Source organism: Drosophila yakuba, chromosome 2L, assembly GCF_016746365.2.
Source record: "Drosophila yakuba strain Tai18E2 chromosome 2L, Prin_Dyak_Tai18E2_2.1, whole genome shotgun sequence".
Classification (NCBI taxonomy): domain Eukaryota; kingdom Metazoa; phylum Arthropoda; class Insecta; order Diptera; family Drosophilidae; genus Drosophila; species Drosophila yakuba.
The window spans coordinates 16,607,480-16,630,598 of NC_052527.2; the positions used below are offsets into that span (position 1 = coordinate 16,607,480).

The 23,119-nt window shown below is 46.4% G+C and overlaps 9 protein-coding genes across 15 annotated transcripts; 3 read left to right on the top strand and 6 right to left on the bottom strand.

The window, feature by feature from the left end:
- Positions 1-80: 80 nt before the first annotated feature.
- On the top strand, positions 81-4,063 carry LOC6528494 (cullin homolog 1). The gene is made up of 4 exons (XM_015198477.3): positions 81-234; positions 845-1,952; positions 2,014-3,060; positions 3,120-4,063. Exons 2-4 carry the CDS (start codon positions 1,077-1,079, stop codon positions 3,519-3,521), a joined length of 2,325 nt encoding a protein of 774 aa, XP_015053963.1. The 5' UTR covers positions 81-234; positions 845-1,076; the 3' UTR covers positions 3,522-4,063.
- Positions 3,936-5,561, bottom strand: LOC6528495 (odorant receptor 43b). The gene is made up of 3 exons (XM_002089505.4): positions 4,786-5,561; positions 4,215-4,572; positions 3,936-4,155 (listed from the first exon to the last, which is right to left on the bottom strand). Exons 1-3 carry the CDS (start codon positions 5,559-5,561, stop codon positions 4,078-4,080), a joined length of 1,212 nt encoding a protein of 403 aa, XP_002089541.2. The 3' UTR covers positions 3,936-4,077.
- A 308-nt stretch (positions 5,562-5,869) lies between these two features.
- Positions 5,870-7,823, bottom strand: LOC6528496 (probable lysine-specific demethylase 4A). The gene is made up of 4 exons (XM_002089506.4): positions 7,600-7,823; positions 7,441-7,532; positions 6,517-7,380; positions 5,870-6,461 (listed from the first exon to the last, which is right to left on the bottom strand). The coding sequence occupies exons 1-4, from the start codon at positions 7,753-7,755 to the stop codon at positions 6,086-6,088; spliced, it is 1,488 nt and encodes a 495-aa protein (XP_002089542.1). The 5' UTR covers positions 7,756-7,823; the 3' UTR covers positions 5,870-6,085.
- Positions 7,824-9,801: 1,978 nt separating this feature from the next.
- Positions 9,802-13,060, top strand: LOC6528497 (putative inorganic phosphate cotransporter). Of its 4 annotated transcripts, XM_039371196.1 has the most exons (5): positions 10,651-10,789; positions 10,851-11,313; positions 11,378-11,587; positions 11,645-12,099; positions 12,162-13,060. In XM_039371196.1, exons 2-5 carry the CDS (start codon positions 11,238-11,240, stop codon positions 12,894-12,896), a joined length of 1,476 nt encoding a protein of 491 aa, XP_039227130.1. In that variant the 5' UTR covers positions 10,651-10,789; positions 10,851-11,237; the 3' UTR covers positions 12,897-13,060. The 4 variants fall into 4 exon arrangements, with proteins under 4 accessions (XP_002089543.1, XP_039227130.1, XP_015053964.1 ...); XM_002089507.3 differs by lacking the exons at positions 10,651-10,789; positions 10,851-11,313 and adding an exon at positions 9,802-9,920; XM_015198478.2 differs by lacking the exon at positions 10,851-11,313.
- On the bottom strand, positions 12,891-14,285 carry LOC6528498. 2 transcript variants are annotated; one of them, XM_002089508.3, is made up of 4 exons: positions 14,103-14,285; positions 13,909-14,041; positions 13,704-13,852; positions 12,891-13,641 (listed from the first exon to the last, which is right to left on the bottom strand). In XM_002089508.3, exons 1-4 carry the CDS (start codon positions 14,231-14,233, stop codon positions 13,233-13,235), a joined length of 822 nt encoding a protein of 273 aa, XP_002089544.2. In that variant the 5' UTR covers positions 14,234-14,285; the 3' UTR covers positions 12,891-13,232. The 2 variants fall into 2 exon arrangements, with proteins under 2 accessions (XP_002089544.2, XP_039227137.1); XM_039371203.1 differs by having other exon boundaries at positions 13,384-13,641; positions 13,699-13,852.
- Positions 14,286-14,297: 12 nt separating this feature from the next.
- Positions 14,298-15,672, bottom strand: LOC26536309 (ribonuclease H1). Of its 3 annotated transcripts, XM_039371197.2 has the most exons (6): positions 15,484-15,665; positions 15,259-15,390; positions 15,146-15,202; positions 14,858-15,093; positions 14,532-14,802; positions 14,298-14,471 (listed from the first exon to the last, which is right to left on the bottom strand). In XM_039371197.2, exons 1-6 carry the CDS (start codon positions 15,598-15,600, stop codon positions 14,376-14,378), a joined length of 909 nt encoding a protein of 302 aa, XP_039227131.1. In that variant the 5' UTR covers positions 15,601-15,665; the 3' UTR covers positions 14,298-14,375. The 3 variants fall into 3 exon arrangements, with proteins under 3 accessions (XP_039227131.1, XP_015054727.1, XP_015054726.1); XM_015199241.3 differs by having other exon boundaries at positions 15,259-15,664; XM_015199240.3 differs by lacking the exon at positions 14,298-14,471 and having other exon boundaries at positions 14,684-14,794; positions 15,259-15,672.
- Positions 15,673-15,683: 11 nt separating this feature from the next.
- On the top strand, positions 15,684-19,983 carry LOC6528499 (ribonuclease 3). The gene is made up of 3 exons (XM_002089509.4): positions 15,684-17,286; positions 17,344-19,668; positions 19,732-19,983. Exons 1-3 carry the CDS (start codon positions 15,765-15,767, stop codon positions 19,869-19,871), a joined length of 3,987 nt encoding a protein of 1,328 aa, XP_002089545.1. The 5' UTR covers positions 15,684-15,764; the 3' UTR covers positions 19,872-19,983.
- A 137-nt stretch (positions 19,984-20,120) lies between these two features.
- On the bottom strand, positions 20,121-22,381 carry LOC6528500 (mitochondrial-processing peptidase subunit alpha). The gene is made up of 6 exons (XM_002089510.4): positions 22,153-22,381; positions 21,690-22,068; positions 21,212-21,628; positions 21,014-21,154; positions 20,458-20,962; positions 20,121-20,398 (listed from the first exon to the last, which is right to left on the bottom strand). Exons 1-6 carry the CDS (start codon positions 22,206-22,208, stop codon positions 20,226-20,228), a joined length of 1,671 nt encoding a protein of 556 aa, XP_002089546.1. The 5' UTR covers positions 22,209-22,381; the 3' UTR covers positions 20,121-20,225.
- A 65-nt stretch (positions 22,382-22,446) lies between these two features.
- On the bottom strand, positions 22,447-23,095 carry LOC6528501. Its single transcript, XM_002089511.3, has one exon. It carries the CDS (start codon positions 22,816-22,818, stop codon positions 22,513-22,515), a length of 306 nt encoding a protein of 101 aa, XP_002089547.1. The 5' UTR covers positions 22,819-23,095; the 3' UTR covers positions 22,447-22,512.
- Positions 23,096-23,119: the final 24 nt, after the last annotated feature.

Below are 23,119 nucleotides of genomic sequence, written 5' to 3' on the forward strand. Positions count from 1 at the left end.
AAGAATTTTCTGAAGTCATGAAAATATCAGATCGCCACCTACAGTGGCCAAACAATTGATATGACCGTGGACGGATTTGCATCTTAATGGCCGCGCGGTCACTCTATTTTAATAGTTAGGAATAAACGAAAGTTAGTAATTTTCACAGAAAAAAGTTGATTTACTTATAAGCATAATAGCGAAAAAAAAGTTTTAATTTAGTTTAGTTTTAATTTAAAGAGCAACTATCAACAGGTAATTTCAAGTGAAATGGGGGAAAATGCAACGACAGACGATATTTCAGACTGTGAAAATGGCGAACAAAAGAGAAAAAGTGTGTGTGCTCCAAGGGGAAATCAAATCACGACGTCACGAAAAGAAAACTCAGACGCACAGCTCAATTTTCTAGGAAAATTGATTTCGTTTGAAGGGAGCTAACTGAAAATTCGGAAAAATGTTAACTTTATAGTTGTGAAATGGTTATGTGCGCTATCTTTTCTCTTGGCTTTATGTGCCTTTGTGTGTGTTTGTGAAGGCGAGGGCGACTGCATATGTGTGTATGTGAGTGTTTATTTAACCAGGAAGTTGGGTTTTCGAACACGATCTATCGATAAGCGGGGGCGGTGGTGGGGCTTTACCTGCCATCCGATTGGTCAATACCCTACATTGCAGGGCATGTCCGACCACCTCGCATTGCATTACAGCTTGAGCTCGGTGCGTGCATGTGTGTATTCCGCAAGCCTCTCTTTTATTGCTGTGACATTGGATCATAATAGGCGACCTTCGGGTCGTCGCTTTTTACGTGGCGAGGCCTACCACATTCCCACTCCTATTCCGTTTCTGTACCGATTCGTCTCGTCTGCAGATTGACACTTTAAATTCCAAAATTGGAACACTGATTCGCCAAGATTCCGGCCACAGCTCCCAGGACGAGAGCCGCGAAACGACGCCACCTGGAAAGCAGCAGCAATACCCTGTCGCCCGCGCAGCAATCACCACCTAGGGTCATTGCCTCCTTCAGCCCAGCACCACTGCAGGGACAGCATCCTCCAGTGGAAGAAGGCAGAAGGCCATTGCCACCACCCACCGCCACCACGATGAACCGCTCCGGCAATTCCCAGACCACACAGAAACTCGTCAACCTGGACGATATCTGGAGCGAATTGGTCGAGGGCATTCTGCAGGTGTTTGAGCACGAGAAGTCCCTCACTCGCAGCCAGTACATGCGTTTCTACACGCACGTTTACGACTACTGCACCAGTGTGAATGCGGCTCCAAGCGGACGGAGCAGCGGGAAGACCGGCGGAGCCCAGCTAGTGGGCAAGAAGCTGTACGACCGGCTGGAACAATTTCTGAAGTCATACCTGAGCGAGCTGCTTACCAAGTTTAAGGCCATCAGCGGCGAGGAGGTGCTCCTGTCGCGCTACACCAAACAGTGGAAGTCGTACCAGTTCTCCAGCACTGTTCTGGACGGCATCTGCAATTACCTGAACCGCAATTGGGTGAAGCGCGAGTGCGAGGAGGGGCAGAAGGGTATCTACAAGATCTACCGACTGGCCCTCGTCGCCTGGAAGGGGCATTTGTTTCAAGTGCTAAACGAGCCGGTCACCAAGGCAGTGCTCAAGTCCATTGAGGAGGAGCGTCAAGGCAAGCTCATCAACCGGTCGCTGGTCCGCGACGTTATAGAGTGCTACGTGGAGCTCAGCTTTAACGAGGAGGATACAGATGCCGAGCAGCAGAAGTTATCCGTCTACAAGGACAACTTTGAGAGCAAGTTCATCGCAGACACGTATGCCTTCTACGAGAAGGAGTCGGACGCTTTTCTGTCCACCAACACGGTCACCGAGTATCTGAAGCACGTCGAAAACAGGCTGGAGGAGGAAACGCAGCGCGTTCGCGGCTTTAATTCAAAGAACGGTCTTTCCTATCTGCATGAGACCACGGCGGATGCGCTAAAGTCCACATGCGAACAGGTGGGATTGCCTTCCGTGTTGAACTTTAAAGCAGCCTTCTAATCGAATTAATGTCTTTCAGGTTCTTATCGAAAAACATCTGAAAATATTTCACACCGAGTTTCAGAATCTGCTCAATGCAGACCGAAATGATGATCTGAAACGGATGTACTCCTTGGTCGCCCTCTCGCCCAAAAACCTGACAGATCTCAAGTCCATCCTTGAGAACCATATACTCCACCAGGGCACGGAGGCCATTGCAAAATGTTGCACTACCGACGCGGCCAACGATCCCAAGACGTACGTCCAGACCATCCTGGACGTGCACAAGAAGTACAACGCCCTTGTTTTGACGGCGTTCAACAATGACAACGGATTCGTGGCTGCCTTGGATAAGGCGTGCGGAAAGTTTATAAACTCGAACGTGGTCACAATCGCAAACAGTGCTAGCAAGTCGCCCGAGTTGCTGGCTAAGTACTGCGATCTGTTGTTGAAAAAGTCATCAAAGAATCCAGAGGACAAGGAGCTCGAGGACAATCTTAACCAGGTGATGGTCGTGTTCAAGTATATCGAGGATAAGGACGTCTTCCAAAAATATTACTCCAAGATGCTTGCTAAGCGCTTGGTAAACCACACATCGGCTTCGGATGACGCCGAGGCTATGATGATCTCCAAGCTTAAGCAGACTTGTGGCTACGAGTACACCGTTAAGCTACAGCGTATGTTCCAGGACATTGGCGTCTCGAAGGACTTGAACTCGAACTTTAAGCAGTACCTGGCCGAGAAGACCGTGACCATGGAAATTGACTTTGGAATCGAGGTCTTGTCCTCAGGCTCATGGCCTTTCCAGCTGAGTAACACCTTCCTGCTTCCATCCGAGCTGGAGCGATCAGTGCGACAGTTCAATGAGTTCTATGCCGCCCGCCATTCTGGTCGCAAGCTCAACTGGTTGTATCAGATGTGCAAGGGCGAACTGATAATGAACGTCAACCGCAATAATTCCTCCACCTACACCCTGCAGGCCAGCACCTTCCAAATGTCAGTGCTGCTCCAGTTCAACGATCAGCTCAGTTTTACGGTCCAGCAACTGCAGGACAACACACAAACGCAGCAGGAGAACTTGATTCAGGTGACATTGAGTCGTGCCAATCGCTAGATATGTACTTACTTAAGGTCTTCTTCTTACAGGTATTGCAAATACTGCTCAAGGCGAAGGTGCTGACCTCCAGCGACAATGAGAACTCGCTGACGCCCGAGTCGACGGTGGAGTTGTTCCTAGATTACAAGAACAAGAAGCGCCGAATTAACATCAACCAGCCTCTGAAGACTGAACTTAAAGTGGAGCAGGAGACTGTACATAAGCATATAGAGGAGGACCGAAAATTGCTGATCCAGGCGGCGATCGTCCGCATCATGAAGATGCGCAAACGACTCAACCATACACAACTCATTTCGGAGGTGCTTAATCAGCTGTCAACGCGCTTTAAGCCTAAGGTGCCCGTAATCAAGAAGTGCATAGACATCCTGATCGAGAAGGAGTATCTAGAGCGAATGGAGGGACACAAAGACACATATAGTTATCTCGCCTAAGTTTATGTTAATTGTACAACTTTCGCTGTTTCATCTATGCCAGCCATTAAAAATATCATCAATATACTTAGAATCGTGTGGACCCTCCGCCAACCTCCCATCCCGAAATAAACTGCCGCCGAAACATTCGAACTGTTAGCGAGCTAAAAATACTCCATGCTTCGCATAATATGTGCAATTCTCGCCAACGCGTCACTACTTCATCTTCCGTCTCTCAGCACCCCATGTAAAGAAAATGCCAGTCGCAGGGATCAAGTGAACCCATTGACCAGATTACAGCTCATGAGTCTGGCCTTTGTAATTTCAATTTCCGATGACATCCCAGGTTCTCAGCCTGCAATAGACGTCTGCAGGGGCTGTGCGGTATACATACGTATGTGGCGATTTTCTTTAATACCCATTGTTCGATCAATATTTGTTTTAACTAGCTTACGTTTATTCATAATTCGCTGTATGCATATACGATTATTATAATTCTACGAAGCAAAAAAGTGTTAAGTTCATAAAACTATGTACGTTTACCTTTGGTGCGGTCATTTTTATTGAGTGTTTTTTTCTATTCCTGAATGTTATACCTTTGGTTCAGGTTCATCCCGCTGGCGATGGCGTAGACGGTGAAGGCGAACTTTGCTACCTGCAAGGATTGAAGTTCGGAGTTTGTCACCCTGTTCTATCCGAAAGCAGAGGACTTACATTGATGTTAGTGGCCAGATTGATGTTGAATATGTTCATGGCTGTGAAGGTCAAAGGCTGCTGCAGTTTCTGCAGGAACTGAATGACTGTCCGCTGGTACCGCTTGTCCTGCACCCACCAGGAGGAATGGAAAAGAGCGTCGGCCAGCTCATTGCAGTCATCCACGATGGCGTTGCAGTAAAAGCAAAGCGGAAAGGTCTGCAGAAGGACGGCCATAACGTAGGTCACTATGCCAAATCGGGTCGATTGGTCAGCAAACAACAACATGTTGATCATAGTGATCCCCAGAATCGATCCGCATATGACGAATTGAGCAAATATCGTGCCAGAGATGATGGGTTGAATGGCATCACAAAAACTGGATTTAATTAAATATAATATAGTTTTATGTAAAATCGTTTGATATGCCAATTATTTTATACTGAATGTAAATGTATACTCTTATAGTATAATAGGTTATTTATATTAACAAATATCGCTTTGTAGAGGTGTTCGTATAAAAATTATACTTTATTTTCTGTTTAAATTTAAATCAGTAGACATTTTCTATAGTTTGATCAAACTGACTTACTTTATCATGGTTCTGTGAGCCTTAATACAATCCACCAACGATTTAAACATGTAGCTCGGGTCGGTGCTGCCCTCGTTACTGGAATCGCCCAAGTACATAATACGGTCCTTGAGCAACAGAATATGAGTCCGCAGGGCTGCCACGTAGATCACAGGATAGGAATCGGTGGCCGTGGCGACATATATGGCAAAACCCACGGTGATGTACTCCACAAAACTCTGGATGTACAGCTGGGTCCGATCAACTCGCCAGTTTATAAACGGATAGTACGTATTGTAAGGAACACGGTGGTGCAAAAGTCCGTCCACAAGCGCGGAGGTGGCGTAGAAGCCGTAGACGACGAAAAAGGTTAGGTTCAGCCTGGTAACGGCAGCCACCATGTCGCGTATCTTGCGCTCTTCCCCCGGCTTTACGCAGTATTCATCCAGTTTGTCTAAGTGCTTGTTGGCCCATTCCAAACGGTGCATATGCATTATCAAAACGAAGAACTTCAGAGAGAAACACCATGTGTTGAGGCACAGTTGCAAGGATTGCAGTAGCAGCTCCGGGGGGAACTCCGCCAAATGGACCATGTAGTTAATTGGGAAACTTACGGGAAGTATCGCCATATTGTAGATGTAAGAAAAAACCCTCCACGTCTTGCGGCCTATACCGAAATCGTTGTTCAAGTCTAAACCCGAATTTCGGAGCGTCACCATTAGAAATGCATTCGAATCCCTAGATCTTATAGGCTCCGATAGAGGAGCCGGATAGATAAGCTTAAAATTTCCGAACATCTATAATTTCAAATGTCTGAGGCTTTAAAGTAACTGTCGATAGGAAGAGCTTGGAGTGCTTTTATAGTCCACGATTTCTAGTTCTTAATTACCGGTTGCCAATTTAGTAGGCGGTTCTCTTTCTGTTGCAAGGAATTTCACACATGTCATAACATATCAAATTATTAAGCGATATTTTTGTTTGATTATAGACATTGACCCTAGGGCGTTTCTTTTAAAAATGATTTCGGTTTTATCCGATTTAAATTGTAATGCAATACTTCTTTCGGTGGGAACAGACACTTGTTTGAAAAATGTGAACGGTCAAATTTAGTCTGTCCTATTTACAGCCTAAAGATTATAATTGCAAAAATTTGCTTGTCTCCTTAATTCTATACACATATCTGCTTTGTGATGGCGTCATGTCCGCTTAAAATGTATAAAAATGTATAAGAATATCAATACTAGATCTTTGATTGCTGCGGGGCGAAAATCTAACAAGGAGATCAAAAAACTGCCATAAAGCATTGTCACATCTGGAATCCTCAATCCTCGTCGTCAAGAGTGAGTACTTTTGTCTGGAAGCGCATTCGTTTGGTGTTCTTTACTACACCATTGGTGAGCAGGTTAACCCCAGGATTGGGACAGGGCAGTTCATTCCATAGGCGCTTTACGCGCACCACAGCCTCAGAGTTGAAGTCGTATCTCTTTGGCGCCGAAGATGGTTCAGGTACAGACGCAGTGGGTGGGAGTTTGCGTAGTTTGACAACTGGCTGCAGCTGGCGGCAGCTGTTATAGCTGCTCACACTGGCCCTATCGTCGACATCCTCGGCGGAACCCTCGTTTGACTCACATCCATTGCCAGCCAGCGAGCAGCCCCGCTTTTGCGGAGATTCTTCCTTGGATTTGGCAGCACGTAAACTGTGGTATGCGGTTATCTTAGTAAGAAAGTCAATTTTGATCTTTAATGTAATACCTTTCCTGTTTTTCATACTCATTCAAAGTGGGGGGTGCTGCAGCGCATACTTTACCCGGCTCCTCGGGGTGACTGCCAATGTCCTGACCTCTTAACCAATTTTCGTATCGCTCTGGCTGGAAACGGCGTACGAAGGTCTCCATCGAGATCTTAACCATGTCGCTTCGGCATCGGCAGATACTTGCCCGCTTGCCGTACTCTATCCAACGCTTCGACGCAAAGTTGGTCGACTCGGCGCCGTTGAAGCCATGATTAAATCCGGCATGGTACCCGAAGGGAAATGTGATCATGATTTCACCCGCCTCCTGAGTGATCTTGTTGTAAGGTATGTTGTGCTGGCGGAGCACCTTCGGACTGATCATGGTCATCTTATGGCGAAGATAGGCATTGCACTCCTGGTAGTTCTCAGTGAATGTTTCGTTTGCCAGCTTCTCCAGTCGTCTGCCATACGCGGGCGGGATGGCGTACCAAGTTTTGGGTGCTCCAAAATGCAGATAGTTAATGGAATACAGATCCATATCCTCGGTATGCCAGGCAAAAGAGCTCTTCCACATGCCAAAGTAGAGGTACGCCGTGTTCACGCCATCGATGATTATGTTGTAGTCGGTATTGACCAGGTTTAATATGGTGTCCAGTCGCCCAATGTTCCACACGTCGAGTTCTTCGTCACTCAGCGATCCCTTGACATCGGCTGCGTACAGTGGCGATATGTAGGTGATGTTCTTCCAGTACTTGCGCTCCAGATCCTCGTAGTCGAAGTGCCTCGGTGTTTGGTGAAGCTCGGAATTGGCCTTTTCCATAAACTGGCGCAAGGTCATCTGCCGGCGCTGCTGGATGTTGATTTGCTGGTACACCCCGTGGGCCCTGCGTATCAAATAGGTTTTCTTATTTGGGGGCATTGAGTCGTATATGATAACCACTTACCCTGTGACCACTTGGCAGATCGGTGCCGGAATGGTCATGTTAATGTTCTCTATGTCGTAGCCCGACTTCCGGGGCACCCATTCCGCAGGTGGCTGTTGGTCAAAAATAACAAAATAAATGACATATATGTGCAAAAAGTTGGGAACTTGGTCAGCTTACCTGGATTTTGGCCAAGCCGGCTAAGTGTGCTCCGCGGGATTCAATGTGCTCTATGTAGGCGGAAAAATTTTTAAACTCCTCGTAGCTGGGACGGAAGGTCATGATGCGGGGCACTTTGTTCTGCTCTTCATCGCCGAATGAAGATCTCGTGGACATATTGAAGGAGCAACAAAAAAATAATCAAGTGAAACTAATTTCCTTTGCCTAGTGTGACCAGTTAACATGAAGCATAATTTGCCAAGGAACAAAATTCCAAGATTCCGTTACAAAGTTGTTTTGAAAAATAATGAAAAAGGTTTACTCTTTAAAAAATTTACAAAATTTATAGATAAAAAAACAAGCAGATTGTTAATACTTAATCGAATACTGGTAGGTTATGTATATAAATTTCTGCATAAAATATTTTTCAAGTTTTAAGCCAAGTAGTTAAGTTACAACACACAACATATTAGGATGCAAAACAAAACCACTATTTATAAAAAAATAATAAGAATAAAGATTTTTAAATAAATATACATTCAAAGATTTTTAATAATCAAGATCCATAATAGTAACACCCGGCGGGTTTTTAAAAAATTTAAATATGATTTTCTGAAATGTGGATTTTATCCATAATATTAGGATACCGAGAACGAGTTACCCGACTATCAGATACCCGTTACTCAGCTAGTAGAAGTTCGAAGGTGAAATTTCCACACTGACAGTTTTGGGCGGTTTGTGAGCGTGGCAACATTGGTCAATAAACTTGCGCTGCGTCTATGTTTTTGGAGTCTACATGCTTAATCTCAGCTTTCTAGCTTTATAGTTCCTGAGATCTCGACGTTCATACGGACGGACAAACGGACATGGTCAGATCGACTCGGCTATTGTTCCTGATCAAGAATATATATATTTTATATGGTCACAACCGCTCCCTTCCGCCTGTTACATACTTTTCAACGAACCCTTTTACTCTACGAGTAACGCCATTAAGCTGTGCCATTTTTAAATCAAAACCATTTAATTGAAATTTGCCACTTGTATTAATATAGAATAATATGTTTCTATAATAATTTGGTGCTTTCTTTTTCTTTTACGTTTCTCATTAAATAAGACAACGGAGAATATTAAGTCGAGTTCCCTGACTATAAAATATATGTTATTCAGCTAGTGAAAGTGCGATATACAGTTATATTTCTAATAAATGATCACTCAAATTTAACGAGGAAGTTGAATCTTGTTAAGAGGGTAGGAGAAATATATCTAGATGTCTACATAAAACATTTCTGCTTAGGATAATATGGTTTTCGGATCTTGAAAAAGATCATGAAGCTTTAATAAGATCCACAAAGTTATCAGCGTTCTGATCACGAGGTGAAGCCCACGTTTTGTTTGATTCTCTTATTACCAATAAATACTAATAATAAATATAACTATGATTAAAGAGATTCAATAAATTACCTATGTTCTAGCGGCCACAATTTAAGAACATTTAAATCATGGTAAGCACCACTTCATTAACTTTGGATAGACATATCATCTTTTTGTGATAAAGATTTAAAGCCACTTCAAATATTTTAAAAACGTGTTTGTTTGACTAATAAATAACTTGGTACTTTCTCCTTACATAATATTTGATAGCCCTGACGAAAGCCTCGAAGGCTGACACATGGTATATCTTAGCTAATAGCTATTAAGGCTTTCCCCAGAATCTGCTTGGGAGCACAAGTGTTGACAGCTCTAATCGGAAGCTATAAAACAATTAGACTGGGATAATCAACAAATCTTTCTCGGCACAATTCTGTGAAAAGTGCACACAACAAGAGATAACAATTGAATCATAGGCTTTAAAAGGGATTTCGAGTGCAGGCCAGTAACATCCAATATATATGTATGATGTATATATGAGATTACCCTTTCTACAACAAGGACTGAACCAATATTTTTAACAACCAGACAGATGCGATCGGTTGGGTTCAATCGGTTACAGCCAGTGAAAGAAAATCACAGCAAAGACATAATGTAATTTGCATTGGATTGGACGCGGGGCAAGTGCCAAGCACTTTGGTGGAGGTTTATGGGTTTATGATTATTGTCGCGATAATGACGGACGATCTGCGTAGCCGCGCGGGTACTTGAGACCTGGAGGCGGAGGCCCTGTAATCAGGAGAATGAGTTTTTGTAGTATCAGTATAAAAGCGAAAGGTACAACAATCGCCTCGCAGTTTACCATCGTTTTCGGGGCCAGGCACTTCGGCCAATTTTTACTTCTCTCAGTTATAATAAATAAATCAGTGAGACACTTGAAATGGGTTTCGAACCCTCTGAGGATAAGGCAAGGCGTAAGTGTCGGATCGAAGAGAAAATCACTGTTGCTCAAGATAGTGTGAGAGTGAAGTTTGTAAAAGCTTTTGAAAATCAGTGCAAATCACTCGAATACTTCAAAATTATAGCAAATTATAGACACTAGAGTTTTCATTGAAAACTTTCATCCCATAAAAAGAGATTCCCAAATATCACAGTTTAAGAGAGGGAGATATTTGAGATATTACTTAATGAATCAGGTTGGAGCTTTGCAGAAACATAATTGTGTTGTACTATAGCTTATGTCATCTTACAAGAATATATTAAGACTCAGTATTTTCGTTGATACAACGGCATGGTCCACCAGTTACCTTCAATCTATATAAATTCGAGATTACTTGCCGCAATTTGGTTACATTTAATCACTGTGGACGTTATCATAGTGGCGGAGCGCAACAGGAAAGTGTGCTAAGACGACTACTATCTATAATATGTATATACATACATGAAGAAATTAAATGAAATGGCCTAGTGGCCAATCAATTATTTGTATAAAGTGTGGCGATTTTGTAAATGTTAAGTTTAAAAAAATATTTAAAACTTTTATTTATAAAGTGCAACATTTTTCGTCACAAAAGTTAATATCAGAACTTTAGCAAGTTGGGTGTGCTAGTCACTTGTTTGATCTTAAAGGCAAAACCAACTTATAGAACACTATCAGTTATACCGCTGCTCTCTTAATCTTACCATGGCTGCTCTTTACAAATCACTAGACCTACCCTAAGAGTTTATTCAACGTTATTACAGTCCAGACGTCTGGCTATATTTGCGAACCATATCTTAATAGATCATATATCAGACATCTGCCGAGACTTACGGCTTTATGAAGATCAACAGAGATAAATACGTATGACACAAAGAAAATATTTATTATCTGCACGAAGGTTGGCAATCGTGTTCATCTGCAGGGCAGGAATTTCGGGGGACCTAATCTGGCGATCCATCCAGTTCATAGGAGGGCAATCAAAATTTACGACTGTGTTCACACGTTATGTCCCACGATGGAATCTGCTCCGCTACGGGAACTTTTCCATTGAGAGCAGAGCTGCTTTTGTTTTCCTCATTGGCAGGCGTTAATGATAATGAAAATATTATTATAATAAAACCCAAAGAGTTCCGTCGGACCCGTAATTAATGAAATCATCACTATCAGAGCATTGTTAAACGGCAATAAACCGTAGATTGAGGTCCCAGAAAATATCGACCAAGTGACAACAATTTGCACCGTGCATTTATAATGGTGCAATCAATTAATTGGATGACCAGACGCTAGTTAAATCCGAAACTGATCAGACATGGTTTATTATTCCACTGGAGAGAGAAGACCCCTGCTAGTCAGAGTAGTTCCGAATCCACTTAGGAAATTAACCTGTAACAACACCCAAATAAGTTTTCAATCTCTAAACTAAATGCATCATTTACATTTCTATCTCAGCTGGAGGTCTTGGCGTGCGACACTGGCAGGCGGCTCTTCTATTCTTGGGCATGATGATCAACTATTTCCAGCGGGTAAACATATCGGCTGGCATTGTTCCCATGACGCAGTCCACCGCGGGTGCTCCATACTACAGTTGGGGTACGTCGGAGAAGTCGCTGATCCTCAGCAGCTTTTTCTGGGGCTATGTGGTCTCCCAGGTACCGGCAGGTGAGTAGCTACAATCTTGACCAAGATCCACTCACCACCTCTTTCACAATTTGGTAGGACTTCTTGCCAAGCGATTTGGGCCCAAGTTAGTACTGGGCCTCGCGACTGCAGTCGGCGGTATTTTGTGCTTCTTCCATCCCATTGCAGCCAAAAGTGGGTGGCAGAGTATCTGCGTCTTGCGCGTCCTCACCGGACTGGTCCAGGGAACAGTTTATCCGTGTGTCCACACGCTACTGGCTAAGTGGGTGCCCCGCACGGAGCGGGGTCTCCTAACGACTGGCGTTTATTCGGGAGCACAGTTCGGAACGGCTGTTATCCTGGTTACCAGTGGCTTTATCTTCGAATCCATTATGGGCTGGCCAGGGTTGTTTTACCTTTCCGGAGGGGTGAGCCTGGCTTGGGCGCTGCTATTCTTCTGGCAGGCGGCTAATGAGCCCGCTACAGCCATCCGGATTAGCAGAGGCGAGGTGGAGTACATCGAAAGCCTTACGGGCAGCACCAGCGCCGGTCAGGTAAGTGAGGATGTGAAAGAACCATTGAGCCGAAATTGTAATGGTGCAACCTTTTATTTCAGTCAATGCCTGTGCCCTGGATGTCGATCTTTAGGTCCCCAGCCTTCTACGGTCTCCTGGCAGCACATTGTGGATTCACATGGGGTTTCTACACGCTGCTCACTGAAATGCCCACATACATGAGCAAAGTTCTGCAGCTTGATGTCAAGTCCAATGCCTTCCTTTCCTCGCTGCCGTACTTTGTTATGGGCCTGCTCTGCTTTGTGGTCAGTCCCATATCGGATTTGCTCATCAACCGAGGGACCATATCGATCACCACGGCTCGAAAGCTGTTTAATTCGATTGGACAGTGGGGACCAATGGCTTGTTTGATTGGACTTGGGTACATGACAGCCGAAGAGAAAACGTGGGCCATTCTTCTGCTGACGCTGGCGGTGGGCATCAATGCTGGCTGTGCCTGTGGATATTTGATTAATCACATCGACCTGTCGCCCAACTTTGCCGGTCCTATGATGGGAGTTACCAATGGGATTGCAGGAGTGACCTCCGTAATAGCCCCTTTAGTGGTAGGAGCGATCGTATCGGATGAGGAGGATCCCAGCCAGTGGCGAATGGTGTTCTTTATTACAGGAGGAATTTATTTAGTGTGCAACACTATTTTTGTGATATTTGGCAAGGCCACTATTCAGACGTGGAACGAACCGCCATCGACGTCTAGCACGATGACGCTCCGCAACCACCAGGAGAACGATTCAAAGTCCATTGTTCCCACATCAGATAAAGACAATCGGTTCTGATCCCACGTCCTGCACCTGGACGCCATGTACATTCTTGTTAATTGTAGTAATTATAAGTTATTCCTATTTAAGCTTAGCTAAGCCTAGCTATAACTAAAGATAAAGGTTTATATAATGCTTATGCTTAGGGAAGCCTAATATGACTTAATTGTGTGATAATATGACTTTACTATGTGTGGCACGTTTCGAAGGTGCTTAAGTCGCTTTAACTATGTCAATAAGTGAGTGGTGTACGCATGCAGCATAATCATAAATATTTACAGCCCTGTGCCATCGTAAGAATGTATTGTTTAATTAGCCATTGCTGACTTTAAATCGCACCGACTTCGTCGCCTGTTACTTGACTTTTTGCTGCAGAAGTCGCTGCTCGTTCAGGCGCTGATTGATGCGTCGCGTATTGGTCATCGAGTGTATGATTGTCCATAGGGCCAAAGACCAACCAAGCAGGATGGTGCCACACAGAACCGGACCGTAGGCGTTAGCCTGACCTACCGGAATCTCGGCACGCAGCGGCACCTTCAGCTGGCAGTCCACGTGCACCCGCCTCCAGTTGCAGCGCTCCAGATTATCCATGGTCGTGGGCTGGCCATCCTTGACGTGGTTCTCGTCAAAACGGCTTTCCGGCGCATTCAGGCAGTAATGCTTATCGGGCCGGACAACCAACTCGTTCTCGATGAGCGCACTATCAGCCATCGGGCAGTTAAGATAGAGCTCGGGTAAGGGTATGGCCACTGTGGCCATCGATCTGTTAGGATTATTTGATTAGTCTAGTGGACGAATGCAATTCGGAATTCAAGATCACCACACCGCTTATCACTGGGGGCATGGTAGCGAAAATGCAAGGGCAGAGCCAGCGATTCCGTTATCTTTGGTGTCCCGAGCAGTAAAACCGAGAAGGGCTGCGCCCGTTCCGTGGCCACTTCAATGTTAACGAACTTGGGGTAGATGGCATTCAACTGGAAAGGAAAATCTTCATAGTAATCCCTATAACTTCATTCCCAAGCTAACGCACCCTCTTCAAACGCTGCAGGTCATCCAGTTCGTCTGTGCTTATGTAAACGGATGCGGGGAAATCCTGCAGCAGCGCATACTCACAGTCCTTGCCCACCAGCGGAATGTCGAATCGTAGACGGTAGTTAAGGGTCCTGCATAAACATTTATCACTTTAATTTAGGTATTCCATAGACCGCTCTCCATTAGAAAAACCTGTGCATGCCGGCTTTGTCCATTTCTACGTGAACAATAGGTGGTTCGACTACATAACACATGCCCGCCCCTCCCAGTAACCACAAAACCGAGGTAAGCAATAAACACTTCTTATTTTCCTTGAAATGCATTTTTTAAACTGACTACTTAAACGCGACTAAAGTAAATTGTAAATAAACACATTTGGGCCAGGGCTGCCGTGTAACTTCAATTTATTCAGCGTTGCCAAATCAATTACATACTACAAAGGCGGTAAATTTAAAAATGGGCTTATCACCCATTTCTATCCTTATACAAGGCGGATCCTTGGCGCGCCAATTTGTCTGCCATTTCATTGCCCTCTATGCCCTTATGGGCCTCCACGTAGTTCTGAGGATAAAAACATAAGATGGATATAATCGAGCACGTTATTTAAATATAATTACGCACCCATTTCACGGTAATGTTGTTGTTCTGAAGCAGTTTATCTAGTTCCTTAAAGTCAACAACGTTTTTCACAGGCTGATTGTTCTTTAGCTTCCAGCCCCTTTTTTTCCAACCCTCAACCCACAGGGTTATGGAGTTGATCAAGAACTGGGAGTCTGTGCTGACGCACAGCTTCTGTATTCCCAAGTCAATGGCTGTTTTTACGGCATGAATGGCCGCTTGTATTTCACCAACATTATTTGTAACGCGTCCATACACGGGCTTGCCTGCGTTTCTTCAAAGAATTAAAAGCTTTTAAGCACACTTAGTGATATTTAGTTACCACTTACAGCGGATGATTTTTTCCAAAGTAAACTCCATAGCCGGCACAGGCGCCGGGTTGTCCATTCCCTATGCAGGAGCCATCTGTATACACAATCACATAGCCTTCGGCATCGATTTCAAACTGGAAGGCACCCACTTGTTTGAGTCCTTTGGCTTCTGAGACCTGGGAGACATGTCGTGGGATCTTATTCCGCTTATCGCTGCTATCCGTGCCCTTTCGCTTGCGATTTAAAATGTCTGCCTAAAAGAAGATATGTTAAACTTTCTCTAGAGAATGTACTTTCGCCTCTTACTAAATTAATACTATTAGATGGACTAGGATCTCCCTCCACCTCGTTCATGGCAGCATTCTGAAAGAGAAGTCAGGATTTATAAATTACGCATATTTATGTATATTCAAGCCTACCAGATCATTCTCTGCTAAGTCGTGATCCTCTTCGGGCCACTCCTCTGTGTACTTGGGGTTCCCAATCACTTCGGTGCTGTTCTTCCAACTGGCCAGTGCTGCCTGTCTCTTGCCCAGCGGCACGGCCACATCCTGCGGTGCATACGATTTACAGCCATTAACGAACTGATCCGCTTCCTGCCGCGTTTTAAACTTCTTGTATTTGGCGTTATTAAAACCCTTGACCTGCTCCTCGCACTCTGCCCACGAGTCGTAGACTCCAGTTCTTCGCCCTTTGGCTACAGCGTAGAAGGCCATCGTGCAGCGTTGGAGGTTCGAGCAAAAATACCGCGGGAGTAACATAATTTTGTTGCGTCGTCTATCGAAACATATGTGGCACGGCCTTGCCGGATGTACGAGTGTAAACAAACCCGGCGAGTTGCCAGATCAATCAAATCGCGGTGAAAAGTGTGGGTGGAAAAAATTACAATTGTCGATTTTACCGGAGGTTGCTCTTAAACATCGCCATGTACCAGCCGCCCTTGCCGCCGCCTCCAGTCCAGCCTCCTCCTCCTCCACCGCCTCCACCTCCGCCGGAAGAAGAAATATCTCCGCCGGGAGTAGGTGTTTCCTCTCACAACTATTCGTCAAATGCCTCCCATTCGTACAACACAAAGCCTTTGGATTACGTCTATCCGGAGACACCAGCTCCTTATGCCAGTTTCAGCCCCGGCTATGATCCGTACCAGCAACCAGCAGCGTACGGCTACGAGGGATATGCTTATAACGAACCAGCACAGAAGTATGGTGGCCAGGAGTCCACTTACCAATACCAGTACCCGACATCCGGATCATCCTTCCCATATGAAAGCTATAAATACCCAGACCGCTATCCTTCCTACGCGTCCAACTACCGACCTCCATCCGAACGGCAAAGGTATAATTCCCACAGCTCCAGTCAAGGCTACCACCATTATCCCGGCCATAGCTCGGGAAGGCGGTATGAACAGAGACATGATCAGGAACACCGTCATATTCAGGAGGCCCGATATACCCACGAGCCAAGACACGGACAATATGCCCACAGGCCGCCAAAGGGAACGCAACACGGCTACTATGGTTCTGCCAGGCACCCAGCTAGTGAGGATTATTCCCCACGCAGCTATCACGATAGGGAGAGAAGTGAGCCCTTAGAAAAAACTAGACCCAAACCGAAGGTAGAGACCGAAAGGGACCGTCTGTTGAGACAGTGGTGTTCTAATTTCTGCGAAAAACCAGAGGACTATGTGAAAAAGATGAACGCCCTCAGCGAGGCGGATGCCCCTGTTGAGTCCTGGGTGCGATCTTCGCCAGCGGAGCTCTACTACGAGCGCACCAAAAGTGAAAACGAGGTCAGAGGTCGGGCGCGGCTGCAAAAGCTGTGCAGCCTGTTCGAAGAGGAGCTGCTGCAAAGAGCGGAACGCGTGCGCGAAAAGCTACCCGCTTACGTGCCGCCTCCAAGAAAGGCTCGTCGTCGTGTTTGCAAGCACAAGCACAAGTCGGAGGCCTGCTCCTCGTCCTCCTCCTCTGATGACGACTCCGACGAAGACGCTTTTAAGATCGAGCAGGACTGCTGCATGGAGGAGCTTTCCCGCAAGGTGCAACATCCGCAGCGTGTGCACGCGGATCTCTGGCACAACGACGCCGGGGAGATGAACGACGGTCCTCTCTGCCGGTGCTCAGCCAAGTCTCGACGTATTGGCATACGGCACGGTATATATCCTGGCGAGACTGGTTACAAGGTGTGCGATCCTAACAGCAACAATGCTGGCAAGCTGTTCCACTACAGGATCAGCATCTCACCGCCCACTAACTTCCTGACAAAGACACCCACTATTATCAAGCATGATGAGCACGAGTTTCTATTCGAGGGCTTCTCACTTCTTTCCCATGTGCGCCTCACTGATCTTCCCGTCTGCAAGGTGATCCGCTTCAACATCGAGTACACCATTGAGTATGAGGAGGAGAAGATGCCAGAGAACTTTACTATCCATGAGCTAGACCTTTTTTGTAAGTTAAATTGAGATTTACTGTAAAAGCATTACTAATATTCCATCTCAAATTCAGTCAAATACCTGTTTCATGAATTGCTGGAGCTGGTGGACTTCAATCTAATGCCCAACTTAGCGTCCGGAAGCGTCGATGAATCCTGTCCAGCTTTTCACTTCTTTCCGCGTTTCGTCCGCGACCTCCCCGATAATGGAAAGGAGGTTTTGGCCATGGTCGAGGTACTCCGCTACTTGCTGGATAATTCCGCACAACTAGTAGAACGGCAACAGCTGCTGCATCTTAACCAGATTAGTCAGAGCGAGTGGCAAAACTACGTGGACTTCATAAAGGGAATGCTGGTCACAAAGCCGGGTCATAAGCCGTGTTCGCTGCGTGTTGACCAACTGGATAGGAATAACTCCGATTTGCCAGAGTGCGTGGATCGCGAAACTGGAATTTCACACCCCGCGATCGTACACTTCGGCATTCGTCCGCCGCAGTTAAGCTACGCGGGAAATCCGGAGTACCAAAAGGCGTGGCGAGAGTACGTTAAGTTCCGTCACCTGATGGCCAACATGTCTAAGCCCTCTTTCAAAGATAAACGCAAGCTAGAGGAGAAGGAGCAACGCCTTCAGGAGATGCGAACTCAGGGGCGCATGAAACGTAACATTACAGTGGCGATCAGCTCAGAGGGCTTCTATCGCACTGGCATTATGTGCGATGTTGTGCAGCATGCCATGTTGATTCCTGTCCTAACAGGTCACCTTCGATTTCACAAGTCACTGGACCTGCTAGAGGAGAGTATTGGATACCGTTTTAAGAATCGGTATCTGCTCCAATTGGCGCTGACTCACCCATCCTACAAGGAGAACTACGGTACCAATCCGGATCATGCCCGCAACTCACTGACGAACTGCGGAATTCGACAGCCGGAGTACGGAGATCGCAAGATCCATTACATGAACACACGCAAGCGCGGAATCAACACCTTAGTGAGCATTATGTCCCGATTTGGCAAGGATCATGAAACTGTTTCGAACATAACCCACAACGAGAGACTGGAGTTCCTCGGTGACGCTGTGGTAGAATTCCTCAGCTCGATTCATCTGTTTTTTATGTTTCCCGAACTGGAGGAGGGTGGTTTGGCCACTTATCGGGCGGCAATTGTCCAAAACCAGCACTTGGCTCTGTTGGCCAAAAAGCTACAACTGGAAGAGTTTATGTTGTACGCACACGGATCCGATCTGTGCCACGAGTTGGAACTGCGCCACGCCATGGCCAACTGTTTTGAAGCCCTAATGGGTGCTCTTCTGTTAGATGGCGGAATCAAGGTGGCAGATGAGGTGTTTACGGATGCTCTATTCCGGCAGGACGAGAAACTGCTGAGTATCTGGAAAAATCTGCCGGAGCACCCGTTACAGGAACAAGAGCCACTTGGGGATCGCAGCTGTATTGATTCCTACCGGGTGCTTAAGGAGTTAACCAAATTCGAGGACTCTATTGGAATCAAGTTCAAACATATTCGACTGTTGGCTCGCGCGTTTACCGATCGTTCCATTGGATTCACACATTTGACCCTTGGGTCCAATCAGCGATTAGAGTTCTTGGGCGACACGGTGCTGCAGCTTATTTGCTCGGAGTACCTATATCGTCACTTCCCTGAACACCACGAGGGCCACTTGTCCTTGCTACGCTCCTCATTGGTCAATAACCGCACACAAGCAGTGGTCTGCGATGATTTGGGAATGCCCAAATATGCCGTGTATGCAAATCCCAAGGCTGATTTGAAGACCAAAGATCGTGCCGATCTGCTAGAGGCATTCCTCGGCGCCCTGTACGTGGACAAGGGTCTCCTGTACTGTGAGCAGTTTTGCCACGTATGTTTGTTCCCGCGACTTCAGTTGTTTATCATGAATCAGGACTGGAACGATCCTAAGTCGAAGCTGCAGCAGTGCTGCCTCACCCTTCGCACGATGGATGGCGGCGAGCCGGACATCCCCTACTACAAGGTGGTGGAAGCCAGTGGTCCAACCAATACGCGGGTATACAAGGTGGCCGTTTACTTCCGCTCAAAGCGGCTGGCCACTTCAAGTGGCTCCTCAATTCAACAGGCAGAGATGAATGCTGCTAAGCAGGCGCTAGAGAATTCGAGGGACCTGTTTCCTCAGCTGGATCACCAAAAGCGCGTGATTGCCAAGAGCATAAAGAAACAAACGGGCAACGAGCTGGACAACGACAGTGATCGGCAGCAACAAGAGGAAAAGATCAAACGGCCTAAGTATGCGGCTCCGCTTCAGGATGAGAGCCATCTTCCTAAGCAGTATCGCATGCACGAGAACATTTCCAGCGACGAGTTGCCGGAAGACGAAGAGTTTGAAAGCACCGCTCCCAAGAGCCCATCAAGTAAGTTAATAAATTCAGTGGCCAGTAATACAAAGCTCTATATGTATCCTTTTTCGTTTCTAGTGCCCTTAAAAAGTAACAGAAGTGGGAATAGCAGCAGCAGCAGCAGCAGCAGTGATAGTGATGGCTCAACTAGTTCTCCAAAGTGCAAACGGCGATTAAAGAAGAGTTCCTCGGTATCTTCACAAACTTCATTGGGGTGAACAGCTCCGTGTACGCTACAGAATTAGGGGCCCAGATTTAGTAAGAAAATTGTGAGGTCGGCGCAAAAATGTTATGGGTTGTCTTAATAAATCGCTCATATAGAAAATTAAATTTTTTTGATGGTTCAAATATATTACTTACAAATAATGCTTCCCTTTCCTACCAGGATTTTTAACTTACTTTGTCTCTGACTTTTTTTCCTAATCAAAAACATAATTAAAGCTACAAATAAAATACTCAGAGCCGAATTTTGGTAAATATTTTAGCCAATTTAAACTTAACACGGTTGCCCTTAGTACAATATTGTGAACAAAGCAAAATGATATCCGATGGTGGCGGTCTCACACCCAGCGTTATTTGAACAAGGAAAGCCGACGTCCCAGTCCGGAACGTCCTGAACCACTGACCGCGTTGGTGATGTGGCTCATCTCAGGAAGATTGTGGATGTCACCGCGCGCGGCCACAGAAGGCGGGGAGCTTAGGAGGCGTTGGGCAACGCGTTGGATGTCGGCTGCAGTTACACTTTCTACAAAAGAAAATGCCGAGTTAATTGAAATTCAATCATTAAGTCATAGATGCTTTTACCGATTTCCTGGATAAAATGCTGCGGTCGTTTTCGCTGCCCCGTTACCAACACTTGACGACCCACGTCTTCGAACACAACTGGTCTCGACTCCAGATTCATCAGCAGCATGGACTGAAGCTGAATCTTTGAGCGCATAAGCTCTTCACGACCTGGCTCTGCGGCCATGCCCATCATCTCTCGAGTCAACACCTCGACCATGTCGTTCATGTGCTGTGGCGGTGCGCTACCATGAACACAGAAGAGTCCAGAGTCGGCGTAAGCGTGATTGTAGGCGGTGGCGCTGTACATCCAGTGGTAGCGGTTTAGCACCTTGGTATACAGGCGCGAGTACATGCCCTTGCCAGGACCGCCTGCGGAGAAGGAACCACCACCGCCCATCATTATATTCAGGACGCACAGGGGAACGAAGTCCTTGTCCTGGTGGGAACAACCCTCAAATCCGAGAACCACGTGGGCCAGCTCTGGTAACCCAGCGGCTGCATAGATTGGGATTTCACATTGTTCCTATGGGCAATTGATGTTAAAAAGTTAACTAAAGAGTATTATTGCACCCACCTTTACTAATCCACCAGTGTATTGTGCAATAGACGTATCTACTTGCTTGGGACCCGAGTCCTCCAGGGCTTCCGTCTCCCAGATGGCTTTGTCCTCTACAAAGTATCTTTGCACATGGTTAACCAGCTCATCGTGATCCACCTGTAAGGATACTCTTTAACTGAAATGTATATTTAATAGGGAGTTTTGTAGACTTACGCCTACACCAGCGATGACCATCCGCGTAGGGGAATGATGGTATTTAAGATAGTTCATCAGCACCTTGCGGTCTATGTGGTCCAGGTTCTCAAGTGGACATAGCTTGGGCAGGCCCAAGGTATTGTCCCTAAATGCTGCTGCGTGGATCATGTCCATCAGTATGGGCTCCTGCTCCGGCCGCATGCCCAAAGTCTCCAGCTCAAAGTTGACGGCACGCCTGGCCAGACTCACCTCTTGGTCGCTAAGTGTGGGGCGCAATGTGACGTCCGCCAGCAGACGCGTTACGGAATCAATGGCGCGACTGTCGATGCTGGCGGCATAAATGAGCGTGTCCCGAGAGCTCTGGCAGTCGCAAATGCCACCGTTCTTCTCCAGCTCCTTGAGTATGGCGTCCTTGTTGGGAAAGTTGACTGTGGACTTTGGAATGGGTAGCCGAGTTAGCCGAGATCCTACATTACATAAGCGCAACTTGACTCACATTAAAGGCTAGCTTTTCGAGAAAGTGCGACACCCCGCTAGGGTACGCTACTTCGTAGCGCGGGCCGGAGTCGATAACCAGGCCCACAGTGCAGAACTGCCCGTACCGCGGTTCCGAAGCAATCCGCAGGCCGTTGGGCAACGTTGTTACTTTAGTAATTGCGCTCTCCGCCAATGGAGCTGCATAAACGGCCTCTGGCAGGTTGGGCAGTGGGTCGGTGAGAGGCGGCAGATGGGTGACAATTTCCTTGGAAGGCGTGTTCACCTTCTGTGGCCCATCACTCGTACGCACGCCGCCGGTGATCTGGCCTATTCCGGTGCCACTGCCCACCTCGTCACCGCCCAGACTGGTCACTTTGGTGGCCATGCGTCGTGGAAACCTGCATTGTGTTTGGGTACAAGGCACTCATTAGATTCGCCGGCTCCATAACAGCCCACTTTTCACCACCCCGTGAGATTCTTACGTGCGCCAGGTGTGCCTGAGCATTTTCAGCATGCCAATGCTACGCCCGTTCATCATGTGTTGGTGATTTGGCTTATGTAACGGTATTTACAGAATTATGTGAATTATATTTGAATTTGATTCAGAAACACATTTTTTTTACGCTTTTAAACGAATAAATTTCGAAGCAAAAATTGACGACTTCTTCTTCTTCTGCTCTTGACATAAGTGTCAGTCACACGGAAATTTAGGGACGCACGCATGGCAGGGTTGTCAACTTTCTGGCGCTTCGATTTACCGTTGAAAAAATATATCGTTTTTTAAAGTTTTCAGAAAGGGACTTTATTTGCCAATATTACAGATTACAGATTTGTGGCCAGAACTAATCGAAGTTGAAACGTCTCTTGCCATCGAACCTATAGCCATAGGCCGCCGCGTTCTTGGTGTCCACCAGCGCTGGGTTCCGGTGCTTGAAGAAGCTGCCATGCCCGTGTGCGGGTCGCGAGGCGCTATTGGGGATTCCCTCCACCTCGCGGGGATAAAAGGCCTCGAACATCCCATCTGGAGGCAGGCAGCACTCGGCTATCTTCGGATCATTGGGATCGTAGGCAGCCACCCTTCCTGGTCCCAATAGCACGGCAAATCCGAGCACAACCAAAGTCTTCAGCAAAAGCGTAATTACGTTCATTATCGCACAATTGCTCTGACACGCGGGCAGGTAACTTTTACTTTTGGCTGACTGAACCCGTTTAAGTCCGACTTCGTGCGCCCGGTGTCATTTGTGAACTGAAGTGATATTGACGAAACTATGGTGAATATACACATATTGCACCTTCATATGTAGGCATGAAGGCGGTTGTTTAAGTCACCACATGCAAAATTCAGCCGCTCTTGCGCGCCATTCGCGAAAACTCTGGCACCGCTGACCCGAAATAAAACCGGCATCTCAGTTTCCATTCCTCACGCTTTTCCTTTAGTTCGAGATACGG